Source organism: Mobula hypostoma, chromosome 5, assembly GCF_963921235.1.
Source record: "Mobula hypostoma chromosome 5, sMobHyp1.1, whole genome shotgun sequence".
Classification (NCBI taxonomy): Eukaryota; Metazoa; Chordata; class Chondrichthyes; order Myliobatiformes; family Myliobatidae; genus Mobula; species Mobula hypostoma.
The window spans coordinates 170,985,386-171,001,612 of record NC_086101.1 but is presented as its reverse complement, the minus strand read 5'-3'; the positions used below and the strand labels follow the sequence as shown (position 1 = coordinate 171,001,612).

General features: G+C 38.4%; 1 protein-coding gene across 1 annotated transcript in view; it reads left to right on the top strand.

Annotated features, from left to right (window-relative positions):
* The window catches only part of LOC134347175 (cadherin-related family member 2-like), a 129,969-nt gene that overhangs the window by 5,191 nt on the left and 108,551 nt on the right, over positions 1 to 16,227 (top strand). The window contains exons 3-9 of the mRNA XM_063049413.1: positions 3,472 to 3,614; positions 10,346 to 10,411; positions 10,936 to 11,025; positions 11,174 to 11,263; positions 11,385 to 11,501; positions 12,290 to 12,418; positions 12,521 to 12,596. Of these exons, the coding sequence (XP_062905483.1) occupies positions 3,472 to 3,614; positions 10,346 to 10,411; positions 10,936 to 11,025; positions 11,174 to 11,263; positions 11,385 to 11,501; positions 12,290 to 12,418; positions 12,521 to 12,596 (711 nt within the window). The remainder of the gene's footprint in view (positions 1 to 3,471; positions 3,615 to 10,345; positions 10,412 to 10,935; positions 11,026 to 11,173; positions 11,264 to 11,384; positions 11,502 to 12,289; positions 12,419 to 12,520; positions 12,597 to 16,227) is intronic.

Below are 16,227 nucleotides of genomic sequence, written 5' to 3'. Positions count from 1 at the left end.
TCTCTCTCACTGTTATGGGAATACACCAGTTAAAGCCTTTAACATGGGTGCCTTTATTTTAATTGATATGTAGTTGTACACACTCAACAGGTTTGACATCCTCATTGCCTTTCCAGACACTCTTCAATTATAATTAATCATGTGTCAGGGAATCTTTGGGTACACAACTGAAGAACTATCTCCCTATTTTATTCCCCTCCATAGCTGCTGTCTGACCTGCTGAGTTCCTCTAGCATTTTGTGTGTGTTGCTGGAGAGTGGTTTCAGATTTGTTAGCACATAAAAATGCCAAAATGAATTTCAAAATATCTATTTTGTGGAAATCACGGGTGAGGTCCGTTGTGTTTAATATTTCAGTAATACTTGAATAATATTGTAAATATATTGTTTGATTAAGCATTCATTATTGTTTACATAAATAATTGCGGGGTACATGTAAAAGTACGTGAATAGAATACGTCATCAAGCCAGCTTGCCATAAATGTACTCCTCACTAAAAGTAAAAATGAAGTTTACATGCATCCCTTGTTTTTCTCTCAATTAGTTCTATGTTTAGGAATTCCTCTGCAATATGCACATCTTAACTTGAAAATATTATATTGTTATCCCTGGGTCAAAATCCTGGAACTGTTGACCCAGCTATGTTGTGTCAAAATGAAAATGAATTTATATTCAAAGTACATATATGTCACTATACCTTGAGATTCATTTTCCTGCAAGCACTTACAGGAAAATAAAGAAATATAGAACACAAAACATAGAACATAGAAATCTACAGCACATTACAGGCCCTTTGGCCCACAATGTTGTGCTGACCATGTAACCTACTCTAAAAACTGCCTAGAATTTCCCTGCCTCCAAACCCTCTATTTTTCTAAGCTCCAAGTACCTAAGAGTCTCTTAAAAGACCCTATTGTGTCCGCCTCCACCACCATCATCGACAGTGCATTCCACGCACCCACCACTCTCTGTGCGAAAAAATTACCCCTGACATCCCCTCTATACCTACTCCCAAGCACCTTAAAATTCTAGAATTTACGAAAAACTATGCATAAACAAAGACTGACAAACAACCAATGTGCAAAAGAAGACAAATTGTGCCTGTAAAAAATAACGTAGTGTTCTTGAAAGTGAATCTGAAGGTTGTAGAATCAGTTCAGATTGAGGTGAGTGAAGTTAATCCATGTTGGTTCAGGAGTCTGATGGTTGAAGGGAAATAATTGTTCCTGAACCTGGTGAAATGAGACCTAAAGCTCCTGTACTTCTTGCCAGAAGGTAGTAGCGAGAAAAGAGCTTGGCCTGGCTCATAGGGGTCCTTGAAGATGGATGCTACTTTCTTTTGGCAGTGCTCCTTTTAAATATGCTCAATGTTTGGGAGGGCTTTGGCTGTGATGGACTGAAATGTATCCACCATTTTCTGTAAACTAATCCATACCTGGGCATTGAGTTCCCATACCAGTCCGTGATGCAACCAGTCAGGATACTCTCCACTGTGCATCCAGAGAAGTTTGTTAAAGTATTAGATGAAATGCTGAATCTATGCAGACCTATGAAAATTAAAGCACTGTTTTGCCTCCTTCATGATGACACTTGGGTGCCATCCAGGACAAACCATCTGATATGATAACACCAAGGTTCAAAGTTTCTGAACCTCTCCTCCTCCAAAATCCAGGCTCACAAACCTCTGGCTTCTTCCTCCTCTAGTCAATAATGATCTTGCTGACTTTTGCCAGAAGGCGTGTAGTGGTGTAGAATGTGGCTGACCAGCCACATTCTCAGGGGCATTTAGGCATGGTTAATAAATGCCAGCCTTGACAAAAATGAACAAATCTTGAAAAATGAATCAATGAAAAGTCATCACTGCTGCCCTGTATTTTCCTGAGAATTGTTGCAAGCTCTGCAGCAGTTCCTATCATAAGTACTCGGAAATTCAGGAATCTCACCTGAATGCAGACAGCCAAATACCCTGGCCAATATTTGTGGGCATTTTGCCAAGTATGTTTGGCAATTGGCCTCACCCTCAATTCCTGTGGTGGAGTGCAGCTTCCTGGAGTTTCTTAGAACCTTCACCAAGGGAAATGGCCACCAACCATGCCCCAGGTTAAACTGGCAAAGGAATAATGACCTTATTCATTTCAATGGAGAGCTAAGGCTGGGAGCAATTTAGAAAAGTTTAATGATTTAATATTTTTAATTAATGGAGTTTATTTTAAAATCTTGAATTACTTTTTGGGTTTTTTTTTGGTTAGTTTTTAACTTACCAAAAAAAAAGTAATGGTTGGTTTTCTCTTAATAGTTTTTGGAGGTTTTGAAGTGTTTCTATAAAAGACAATAATAAACATTCAAAATTTTGGCACGGGGCACAGCTAATAGTGTTGCTGTCTCACAGCTTCACCTCCTCTGGGTTCAGCCCTGATCTTTGCTAAATACACCGGTTCTCCTGATGTCCACTTGGACATCAGCCCACAAATTAAAAATGTTTGGGTTAGTTTGCCACTGTAAACTGTCCCTGATGTTCGGAAGACTGGTAAAAACAAGGAATCGGTGCAGATGGGTTCTTGATAGTTGGTGTGGACTTTCTGTGCTGAATATTTAACGGACATTTAGACAGGTACTTAGAGAGGAAATCAGGGATATGAGCCTAATGCAGGCACATGGGATTACTGTAGACAGGCGTTTCAGTCTACGTAGATTGCCAGTCTGAAAAGGCCCATATCTGAACCTTATGATTCTGAGATTCTAAAAGCTTGTTTCCACACTGTAGGACTAGGACAAGGAATTTTTGCCAGTGCATCTGCATAAATTAGGTGCAGCTTAGCACAACAAGGTATTATAGTGGTTAGCGCAATCGCTTTACAATGCCAGTAATCACCAATCAGGGCTTGATTCCCACCACTGTCTGTAAGGAGTTTGTACGTTCTCCCCATGACCACATGGGTTTCTTCCAGGTGCTCCAGTTTCCTCCCACATTCCAAAGATGCACGGAGTAAGTTGCGGGGGTGCTATATTTTAGAAGCACGGTGACACTTGTGGCTGCACCCATAACAATCCTCAGACTGTGTTGGACCCAAACTGACTTTATGTTTTGATGTTCCTATGTGCATGTGAGAAATAGTTCTAATATAATCTATCTAATCCAGCAGGTGACTGGAGAGTCAGTATCCAGAAACCTGGTAGGGCCATGAAATGTTGGGTCTTTGTTGATTCATCCTACTATAACATTGAACTTGTTACCAAGACGTAAACAAAAAGGAAACAAATAGGAACACACTTTTTAGTCATTCATTCTTACACAGATTCATACTTTATCATTTGACATCAACTCTCTTCTTCTTTGATCACTTCCTTTTCATTGTGCTGATTTAGAAATCTGCTAACTTCCTCCTCTTCAGCCCTTCATTCCATCTATCTTCACTAACTGGTCGCCAATATTTTCATATCTACATATTGTCCTTTCATATTCCCACTTTAGGTTCGTCTGTTTTTCGGATAGCTGCTGAAGATAAAGATGGTGACCTACTTTTGTATGGGTTGGAGGGAGAATTAGCATCAGTTTACTTTACAGTGGACAGCACCAGTGGCGACGTAACTATTAAAGAAGCCATTGACAGAGAGGTTTGTGTGTTCTTTTTACTAAATCACAATTTTTAAATATTGTTATGTGGCAACGGAGATGACTATTATATATTTTTTTCACATTGAACACAAGCATTGAGGGATAATTTATAGTAGCCAGTTAAATTACCAACGAATTTTTCGGATTTGAGAGAAACCTAACATGATCGTTGACAGAAAATGCAAGCTCATTTTACAACTAGTTAATACTTCCTCTATCTGTTCTAAACACTCCCTAATTCAATTTAAAGTTGTCCATAGAGCATATATGTCTAAAGATAAATTAGCTCATTTTTAATTCTCATATTAACCCTTTGTGTGACAGATGTCATGGGGAGATAGCTTCCTTAACTCATATGTTTTGGGCCTGTCCTACTCTGGAAATTTTTTGGAAAGATATTTTTAATATTATTTCAAATGTATTGAATATAGATATCTCTCCTCACCCTATTACTGCTATCTTTGGATTACCTAAAATTTCCAGTAATCTTTCCCCTTCAGCCCGTAGAATGATTGCATTTCTTACTTTAAAGGCGAAAAGATGTATTTTACAACATTGGAAGGAGATTAATGCTCCAAATACATTCTTTTGGTTTTCCCGGACGATACTATGTTTAAATCTGGAGAAAATTAGAAGTAATCTTTATGATTCTTCAGTTAAATTTGAACAGACTTGGAGATCTTTTATTCAACATTTTCATTTAATGTAACTTTTTTTTTCTTTCTCTGGCCATATTTACATTCCCTTCTTGCTTTTTAACTGTTTTTAATGGAGGTCGGGTTTGAGGACGTGATTGTTTTAAGTTGTTTAACTCTACTTGATACCTAGTTAGCCCATTGCTCTGCTTTGCTTTTTTTTTTAGTTTAGTTGCACGGTGGGGGTTTTTTTGGTTTTTTTTTCTTATTGACATATTTGAAAATTAGTATACTATTGTATTACCTGGTTATTTTATATCTAAACTGCACTGTTTGTACTAACTTCCTTTTGTGTATTAATATCTCTTGTAAAGTTATATTGCAACTGTGTATCAGTGCCTATATGGTTTACCTTTTGTGTACTAATTCAATAAAAAGATTTAAAAGAAAATGCAAGCTCCATATAGACAGTGCCTGGGGTCAGGATTGAAACTGAGTGCTTGGAACTGTGAGGCAGCAACATGAATTGTTGTTATGCTGCGTAGCCTTCCATCTCTGATAATATCACTTCCTCAAAGTTTATTCTTATTCAGGTCAAACACACTTCCCTCAGTCCCTGTGATGGAACACTTGTCTCCAGATCGCAGGAACTTTGCAGGCTAGGTAGCATGTATGGAAAAAAATTGCAGTTGACGTTTTGGGCCAAGACTCTTCGGTCCTTTAAATCTTCAAGAGAGTGTTTCTGACTCCTGCCTTGTTTGTGGAAGAAAGATGATACCCAGCCTCTGACTAGCCCTTGTTACCATTGTGTTTGTGTCTGGTCTCAGTGAATATCAGCTAATGGCAGGGGACTCAGCAACAGAACCATCACTGAATGTCAAGTGTAGCTGGTTAGACTCTTATTCGTTGAAGTTGGTCATTTGCTGGCAGTTCTGTGGTAGGAATGGTACATTCCTCTCCCCACTATCATTCCATTTCCCATACGTGCGGTTCATTTGTTGACTTGCAAATATATTTGAACATTGTCCAATCCTCAGCAAGTGTCCCCATTCCTGATCTTTTGGTGAACGGAAGTTCATTGATGAAGCAGCTGACTGTGATCTGGCCTGGGATACCTCAATGTATGTTTCAATGCACATGTGGTAAATAAATGAATTTGAATTTGAATCTGGGAGGAACTCGAGCAGGGAACTCCCACAATCTATAACATAGCAGCAGTAGCCTTCAACCATAGCAGGTGCTCCTGTACCCCAAATCGTGCAGCACTGGAAGTGCAGAAAGTAGAAACTAATTGTCTATTTGCACTTGGATCATCCACTTCTTACTCATGTTTAATTGTTCATCAAAATTAGCAAATGTATATCAAGCCCAACAGAAAACAAGCTACAACTTGTACCGTATGTAGACTCCAAATGCACAGAACTATTTTCCCCTGATGATTTTATCAGGGCTGATCCATACAATTTAGACCAGCCTTTGGGAGGGCAGAGGAGAGGAAAGGAACTGAAATTGATAAAAGTTTGATGAGCAACCTATGTGTTGCTATTCTGCTGATTTTAATCCTCGTCTCTCCTCACCTCAGCTTCCATTGAATGATGAGTATTAAAATGCATTTCAGTGATTCCTTGATTATCTTGAGTATTGGCTTCTGACTTTTCAAAGTTCAAAGTAAATTTATTATCAAAGTATATAGAACATAGAACATAGAACAGTACAGCACAGTACAGGCCCTTTGGCCCACAATGTTGTGCCGACCCTCAGACCCTGCCTCACATATAAGCCCCCACCTTAAATTCCTCCATATACCTGTCTAGAAGTCTCTTAAACTTCACTAGTGTATCTGCCTCCACCACTGACTCAGGCAGTGCATTCCACGCACCAACCACTCTGAGTAAAAAACCTTCCTCTAATATCCCCCTTGAACTTCCCATCCCTTACCTTAAAGCCATGTCCTCTTGTATTGAGCAGTGGTGCCCTGGGGAAGAGGCGCTGGCTATCATCTTGTACACCTCTATCATGTCTCCTCTCATCCTCCTTCTCTCCAAAGAGTAAAGCCCTAGCTCCCTTAATCCCTTAATATATATGTCACCATACACTACCCTGAGATTTATTTTCTTGCAGGCATTCACAGCAGAACAAAGAAATTATAGATTCAGTGTAAAACTCCACACAAAGACTGAGAACCAACCAATGTGCATACGAGGACAAACTGTGCAAATACAAAAAAAAAGTACTAAATAAATAATATCGAGAATATATGTTGTCGTGTTCTTGAAAGTGAGTCCATAAGCTGTGGATTTCAAGATTCTTTAATGCCATTTGCTGTACACAAATGTAAACGAGAACACAATAATAGTTACTCTGAAATCAATGCAGCACAAAAAAAGATTAAAAAAACCCAATAATAATAAAAAAACAATACATAGAAAAACACAAGTTAGCTCATATACATAGATTGATTGTATGTCTATAAAGTGTCTCCAGGCTGTACATAAGGTGACTGACAGGAAATAATAAAGTAGTGGTGGAATTAGTGTAGGGAGGCATTGATCAGTCTTACTGCTTGGGGAAAGTACCTGTTTTTGAGTCTGGTGATCCTGGTGTCAATGCCGCATAGCCTCCTCCCTGATGAAAGTGGATCAAACAGTCCTGGAGCAAGCTGGGTAGTATTCATGATATTACTGGCCCTTTTCCAGCACCTTTCTGTAGACAAGTCGTCGATAGTAAGTAGGCTGGTGCCTATGATGCAGTAGGTAGTTTTGACGACCTGTTGTGGAGCTTTCCAGTCTGCTGCAGTGCAGTTTCCGTACCAAGCAGTGACGCAGCTGGTCAGAATGCTCACTGCTGTGCATCTTTGGAATGGCGTAAGTGTGGATGTGCAAAGTCCAGCTCTCCTCAGTCTCAGAAACAGAATCAGTTCAGTACTGAGGTAGACTGAACTGAGAGTTTTCTCCGTACTACATAAATGTCCCACCTTGCAAAGCAGCACTAATTCATCTTGAGTTTAAAATAGAACACTCAAAAGAAACTTAAAATCCTTTTTGTAGGTGTATGGTCAACAATTTCTGAAATGCAGGATCATTACCATTTTTGAAAAGTCTATAGAACCCCCTCATTGATTGTTTCTCCTTGCTAAGAATCCTTGTGCCTAATTTCATCTTTAAATAATTATCTTGAAATAATATATACATTAAATTATCTCATAGATATATTGTTTGTTTTGGCAGGATATGAAACTATAAGAAATTCTCTGACTAACAAAAATGTTAAGAAATATGTCATAGCAAAGGGTTTGATCTTAGTGCTTGGTTGTAACAAATCACATATGGTAAAATGTTCCCAGCAATAAACGTTAAACTTGAAGACCTAGTTAGCATACCAACGCAGATGGTTCATTCAACATTCATAACTCGGCCACCACTCTGAAGTTCCAAGAATTTGAAAGTAAAGCTAGTGGGCCAAATCTCACAGTGACAAAATGATAATAATGACACTGACCTCTAAAGTACCTACGCACAAAGTGTTAGCTAGCTCTAGACTACATACCTCCCTTTTCTCAATGTCAGCTTCAGTTTGGGACCTCCTGCGTTGGATTCATAGCACCTAATAACATGGCAAGCATGAAGGTAAATCAAGCAACCATTCAGACTGAAAAACTCTCAAAGATGGCAATGCATTAGGCTATGTAAATTATACTGTAATCACTACAGTAAGATCAAAATAAAAGTAAAAACGACATTTAAATCTCTAAAAATACTTACACTTGAAAAACTGCATCCTTTTAATTTTGCACTAAAGAGGGCTGTAAATTTTTTTTTCCAAAGCTTATTTTTGCTTTTCGAGCTCTGTTCACCACTACTTGTGTATTAACTCACCGGCACATGTCAGTGATAATAAATCTGACTCTGACTCTGACTCTGCTACCGTTTCCTATGTTTTTTCAAACTTCACCAGTCCAGAAGTCAGGACCTTTAATTTAGACTTGTGCAGCATTACCCATTTTACATTTGCTTTAGAGGTCTTGGGGATTGCACTTTGACATGAAGCAGAATAGCTTGCTGGCTACTTAAACTTCAGTAAAGGGAAAAAATAGGAAATATTATACATCCGGTTCAAAGAATGCTCAGGGACAAATTCAGCAACTACCTGCCAGTCAGTTGAACTTTTTTTTGCTGAGAAGCCTTTGGAATCAATAATCAAGAAACATAATCAATAATTAGGTAGCAGTTATACTTTATACTTTATTGTCACCAAACAATTGATACTAATGTACAATCATCACAGCGATATTTGATTCTGTGCTCCCCACTCCCTGGATTACAAATATTAAATATTGAAAATAGTAAAAATTAGTAAATATTAAAAATTTAAATTATAAATCATAAATAGAAAATAGAAAAATGGGAAGTAAGGTAGTGCAAAAAAAGGAGAGGCAGTTAGGGAAATGCTATTACAATGCCAGCGACCAGGGTTCAATTCCTACCACTGTCTGTAAGAAGTATGTTCTCCCCATGACCGCATGGGTATTCTCCAGGTCCTCTAGTTTTCTCCTGTATTCCAAAGACATACAGGTTAGTAGGTTAATTAGTCACATGGGTGTAATTGGGCAGCACATGCTTGTTGGGCCAGAAAGATCTATTATTACTAAATAAGTAAGTAAATAAAATAGAAATCATTAAGTTTATGATATATCTGAATTTAATACAAGGAAAACTTGCACTGCTAAAGACATATTGCATTTGACTAACCTGATTGAGTTTTTCAAAACAAAGCAGAAAATGATGAGAACATGGTGGATGCCGAATACGTGGATGCTTGGAATGTTTTAGTCAAAGTTCCACATGAAAGCCTGCCTAGAAAAGTTGAGGCCCATGAAATGAATGACTCTTTGGCCGTATTTGTAAGAAATTGATAGAGGGCAGAAAGAAGAATGGTTTAGGCTGGAGAATGGTAGACCATAGACCAATGGTCAGTATTAGGACCACATCCTTTTGAGTATATATTAATGACTTGGGTGTGGATGTTCACTGGTAATATTTCAAAATCCACAGAGGCAAAAGGGTGGAAAGTGTGATAAACTGTGAGTGGGATAATAGTAGACGTCAAAGGTACAAGGAAAAGCTTGAATGGAAATGTATGTGTTGGGTGGAAATTAAATCAGGGAAGAAAGCAATGGCCTATTTTGACATGATAACCAAACAGGCAATGTGGTTTGAACCAGTACAAATCTAGACAAAGCCACAGAGGGAACTGGGCGTATATATACATGTCTTTGAAGCTAGCAGGAATGTTGAGAAAACATCCTGAGTGTCATAAATAGAGAAGGGGTAAGAAGGTTTTATAAAGCACTAGTTAGATCACAACCAGAGCATTGCTCTGAATTCTGGATACAATAATTTAGGAAGGATGTGAATACACCAGAGGAATTACAGAAAAAAATACTAAGAACAGAAAAAATGTGAGGAGATTTGATAGTATTGAATAAAATCCTGATGGATTTGGATAGTGAAAAATAGAGGGAAACTGTTTCCATATGCCAGGAAATCAAGGAACATTTGAGACAGCTCTGAAGTGATAGGCTAAAGAGCAAGGGTGATGTGAGAGACCTGCAGTGAGCAACTATAATCAGGAAAGCGCTCCCAAAAATGCAGTGGATGCCAAATCATTCAGTCCAAATGGAAAACATTTGCAAGGTCATTGGGAAAGAATAGTAAAATGGGTTGCTGGACAGACAATCTGCATTGACCCACTCAGGTGAATCATCTCCTCCTGTGCTGTTACAATTCTAGGATTTTAAAACCATACACTGCTATGAAAGTATGGAAATAGGATGACGTTTCAGCTACACAAAATACACCCTGGGTTGTTTTCAAGATTTAAAAATAACCCATACTTACATAAAATTTGCAACACAGGTAATGTATTTTATATTCCTCCAGTCAAATTTTAGTGGTGTTAATAGCTTCACCAATAATGAAAACAGAGGAAGTGCAAAGATATTTACTGGACAATCCATTAAAAATATTTTACATATTTTAATTATTTGATGCATTTTATGTCTTTTATCTGCATAACTGCAGTCTTCTATTTTGCAGATCTATGCAAAGAGCAATGATCATTTTGGAATAACCATGACTGTTGATGATGGAATAAATGCATTGGTAGGTAACATCAATAACAAGCAATGATGTTTTATTCACAATTCCTTTCTGTCAAGTCTGGGAATCCACTCTCAAAGTCTTTGTTCCAAGTTGATTGAAATTTGCTTGAGTTGAGTGATTTTTGTGACGTGTTTGAGTGATGTCTCTGAAGGGTTTTAAGTAACCCCACAAGTGCAGCTTCCAGATGACTGAATTTATAACAATGATAGATGGCCAGGTGCTCTTGAGAGGGATTCCCGAATGAATCCCAAGATATCCAGTCATGAAGGGTTTCTTCTGTGCTAACATGACTCCTGCTTGCAACACTGGCAAACTGAATGTAGAGAATTTTTTGTTGAATTATGAAAAAAATGATTAAATTACTTTTCTTCGGATGGTAATAACACTTTAGTTTCTCTTTTGTTAAGAATCAAGACAAAGAACAATAAGATAGACATTATATGATTCAGTCAGGTACTTGGTAAATCTTGTAATTTTTCATTTGGTTTCCCATTTAATTATGGATCCTCTTTCTGCACATTTAGGTGAAAAAGACGCTGCATATTTTCATTGAAGATGTTAATGACAATGCACCAGCATTTAAAGGGTTACCATATCAAGCAGATGTCGCAGAGGTATCCAGCTTCACATGCCAAACTCTAACCCTTTAAGCATGCAGCTTTGAACTATAGTCAATTATATGTTGTCAAAACTGACATAATAATTGCCAAATTGCTTTGACAAACATATTATTAAGAGGACCCTTATTTTCTTTTGAACCAGAATGAAAAAATGGGAAGAGAGATATTCAAAGTATTTGCTAGCGACTCTGATAGAGGGAATAATGGTTCAGTAAGATATGAAATTCTAGAGGTAACTATTTAAACTTTCCTCCTTTCATATTTATTCAAAGTTTTGATATACATATGGAGGAATTAGTTTACACACAGGAAGTATATTTGGTTGACACATCCTCATAACAGTTTTTGCTCAGTTTATACCCTCAGATAATGTGGAGTTGTTTGAAATATCCAAAAATGGTAGTGTTTTCCTGAAAGGTCAACTGGAATTTGCAAAATCCAGCATTTACCAAGTTCTTGTCAAGGCAGTGGTAAGTGATAATGGGACAGGTTATCCAATAAGTCAACAAGGCTTCCTTTGTAAAAATTATTTTCATTTTAAATGGGTTGTGCTTCAGCAGTCTTGGTCAAAACTAAATTAAGTTATTAATTTTGATGAGAAAATAGAATAACCTAAGAACTAAACATGAAAGACACAGCATCCACTACTCTGCCTCCAAATGAAACAGACCAAGCAAAAGTAACAGAAGCAGTAACATTTATTTACATTTTCAATGGGTTGTGCTCCAACAGTCTCAGTTGAAACTAAATTGTTATTAATTTTGAAGAGGAAGTAGAATAACCTGAGAACTAAACAAGAAAGACACAGCATCCACGACTCTGCCTCCAAATCAAACAAGCCAACCAAAAGTAATAGGAGCAGACATTTATGTGTATACTGAAGTTGTAACTTGCAGGGTGAAAATTATCCATTTGCTGTGTTAATTTGTTCTTTGTTGGGTTCAAAACAGCTCCTCACTTTCCGCTCCACATACCTATCTTCTTCCCACATTGACAAGGTTTGAAGGTGCCAAGCTTGTACTCGCCTGCATTTTTGGTTAATGCTGTATTCTCTACTCTGTTTTTACTTTGTCACTGGCCCTTTCTCTTTAATCAGATTTCTCAGCAGGGGATGAAAAGTTTAGTCTCAGGAGCCATTTAGTCAAGACTATCCCTACATTTATTAAGAAGGGATGAGAACTCCTTGTAAAATTCACTCAAAGTTAAATGGTCACCTAGCATGGTGGAAATTGAAAGCTTGAATTCTTTCTTTTAACAGGATCAAGGCATACCAGAAGTAAAATATTCAACTACAAGATTGATCATAAATGTGATTGACATACCAAATAGGCCCCCTGAGTACTTAAGCTCCGTTTACCATGTTCGAATTCCAGAGAATTTACCTGTGGTAAGATTGCCAAGAAATCAATTTATCACAATAATATTTAAATGTTATTAAACTATTAAACATGATCTTTAATTAACATGGGCAAAATATATATTTTTTTAGAACACAGTTATTATCACTGTAACAGCAATTGATGGAGATAGGGGTATTAACAACCCAATCACATACAGCATTAATGGTAAGTAATAAATGTGCTAGATGCTATTTGTACAACACTTGATTGTATGATTAGACAGGTGATTATAATTTATTTATGAACAACTGGTAGTTATGAGCTTGCCGATATTAGTTTGCTATTCACTCTAGGGAGTAATTAATACTTGATGCCCTTACTTCATTTAAGGTAGTTTCTGTGATATATTATTGAGCATCTTTGACAGGTCTGGAGAGCATCCTTACTCCAGACTAGCCCATTCTCTCTGCTTTTTTGAAGGAGACCGGAAGTGGTATGACAAGAACAAATGACATTGAAGCAGGAACTGCATTAATTCCCAAACAATTTCTGGACCTTGTACCTCAAGGTGGCCTGAGAAACATCTGATCTAAAAGTGGATCAAGCCACGTCATCCGGAGATCCAGAGATATATGTGAACTGCTTGCCTGTGATATTGGAAAGGCTGAAGTTTGTTTAGCATTCCCAGGCAAATTTAGGCTTTAGTAAAAGCTACAGGAGTCAAGAGTACTGAATTTCAGAAGCAGAGTTCAACATGGCTACATTAGAGCATAGCATTGTGAGTTTATTACATACAACAGGGGATGCATATCTACCCAGCAGAGTCTTTCTTTAACCTAGAAAGCACTCTTTCCTTTCTATTAGAAGAATAAAAACAAACTGTCTGTGTATCAATACTCTGGATAAGTAAAGATTCCGTAGCATAAATACAACCAGCAAACATTTGTTATATAAAATATAATTAATCAGTTATGTGCTACAGAATTAGAACACATAATATATTAGCCAGACTTACATCATCCCAAGAAAAAGTTTGATTTTCCACTGTTGTATGAACTATTCCTCTCTCTGTAATCCACATGGGTTTAAGGGGTAGAGATAGGTCTCTGCCAAAGGACGTGTAAGGTGCTCCTTCCCTCCACTAGCCAGCAGGTCACCCTTGGATAAGGTGTAACACCAGCTTAGCCCCCCGATCAGGGTTGCATGAAGCCATGGGAGCAGGTGGTGGATGGTCATATGAGCAGCTGGTACATATCACAAGTCTTGGTTATGCGACCAGTGACACCAGGCAGGCAACCTCTGAAGAAAATTGATAATGGCGGGGATCACCCATCTTGTACAGACACTGGCCAGGAGAAGGCAAGGCAAACCACTTCTGTTTAAAAATTTACTGAGAACCGTCACGGTCATGGAAAGCCATGGTCGCCCATGTCATACAACACTGGCACATAACAAGTGAATGTGGTCCATAATGCACTATCGGTTTCTAAATTTCCTGAGGAGTTGATCAGCTACCCTGGAGTCCATCTAGTGAAAGTAATCACCTTTTAGGTAAAGTGTTCCAGGACTAAGCCCCAGCAATGCCGAGGAGCCAGTGATGTATTTCTGAGTCAGGATGGTGTGGACCTGAGGGAATCCTGCAGGAGGCAGTGCTTCCTTGTGCTTCTTAGTGGTAGAGTCTGAAATTTTAGGAGATGTTGTCAGAAAACCAGGCTGAGAAAGCACACAACCTTTTGTAGGTGGTTCCCACTTTAACCGCTGAGTGTATCAGGGATAAATATTTAGAGTGGTAGATCAAGACAAGTGCTTTTTCTGCAATGATGTCGAGCTCCTTGTATGTTGTTGGAAAGTTTTCCTCCACACTCCAGTTTTGGTGGCATGTCTGGGGGTGCCAGGATGTGTATCACCCACCCCACTCTTTTGTAGCCACAGTATTTATGAGGTTAATACAATAGAGGCTCTTGTTAATGGTGAATCTAATGATGTGGATGGGAGTGTGTACCTGGAGCAGATAATACTGTCTTACATTGATACATTGTCTTTACATTACATTACATTACATTGTCTGGCTCTGCTCTTCTCTGCAAGTGAGGCATTTTAAAGACACCAAATGGTTCATTCCTGAGTCTTTTTCTCAAGAGAAAAGAAACTCAGTCTGTTCATCATTTGCCAACTTTGTCTTCTAGTGATTAGTTTATATGTAGCCTTAACTCCCTTTCTTTCTCCATCCCACCCAAACATTCACCTTTCACTTCCACCATGCACATTTACAAGGAGCGCTGCCACAGAAAAGCAGCATCCATCTTCAAGGACCTCCACAATCCAGACCATGACCTCTTCTTGCTACTACCATTGGGTAGGGGCCTTAGACCCCACACCATCAGGTTCAGGAGCAGTTTTAACCTGGAATCATCAAGCTCATGAACCAGAGTGGATAACTTAACTCACCCCAACTCTGAACTCCACAGTGGGCTCCACAGCCTACTGACCCACTTTCAAGGATACTAGAACTCATGTTCTCTGCATTATTCATTTATTTTTATTTGAACAATTTGTCTTCTTGTGTATATTGGTTGTTTGTCAGCCTTTGTTTATCTATAGTTTTCATAAATTCTATTGAATTTCCTGTGAATGCCTGCAAGAAAATGAATCTTGAGGTAGTATATGGTGATATACTGTATATATAGATAATAAACTTACTTTGACTTTCCAAGTAATAATATTCTTCCACCCAGAGTCTACAGTTATCTGTGTGGAATTTAATTTATCTATTTGCCCACTCCGCAAATGCATGAATATCTTTTTGTAATGTGTTGCCAACCTGCTCAGTATTATCTGTCTCACCCATATTCAGCTGAAGCATTCAATTCCAGAATCATTAATATAAACTGTGAGGTGGAGGATCCTGCTTCCCACTGCGAATAGTTGGTATTTACTGCACTGGTGTCTGCTTTTGATTCTGAAGCTACTTAATTTGCTGTTTGTTCCTTAACTCTGCATATTTGCTGCTGGTGTATTTTTACTGACTCTTGCTACAGTTCTACTGGTTTCTATACTTGTTCAAGCTTCAGAAGTATGGAAGGAGTCAGAGAGCAAGTGCTAAAGGACGTTTTGTAAGCTTTGCATTTTGTGAAAAGAGTTCCCTCTATTCGTGGGTTGTATGCTGAGTTTTCTCCTTACAATACAGCATGACAGGCAGGCTCTGCCCAGGGCACACAGCAATGGACAAGATGGTGCAAGAGGGAGGATGAAGTGAAGCAGAAGGATTTTCAGTGGGAATCCATATCTCCCATGCAGTTCAGCAAGCATTAAACAACATGTTAGATATCTGTGCCCAACTAAGCATGAAGTCTTTAAAATCTGTCATCAGCTGAGATGCAACTTCAGCCTCGGAAAAGGGCAAGGATAACATTGCGTGCACCTGTCAAACTAACCATTTTATTACTTTTTATATTTTTCTTCCACTGTGAGTACAAAAGGTCAGTAGGACACTCCATTCAAAGAAGCTGACTATATTTCAGTCAGTTCTTCCAAGGGATAACAGGCTTTCCTGTGATGTGGAGCACCACTGACTTCACGCATACTGCTTTGTAAGGATAAGGTGTCAATACTGCCATGAACTGGAACCAATATGGAAGCAATTCCGTGCCTCAAATTCAGACTAGTGCGTGACCACAGGCAGCGGAGCATGCAGGCTGAGTGTTTCCTTGGTAACCCTGATTCCTATAGTCAGGGATACTCCATGGTGCCATCTGCATTTAGACCATAATGGGGAACCAAACACAGTGTTTGACTGCAGACAAAATAACTGAACGTTCTGGAGCATAATACATACATCTGTCTCAAACACTATCAG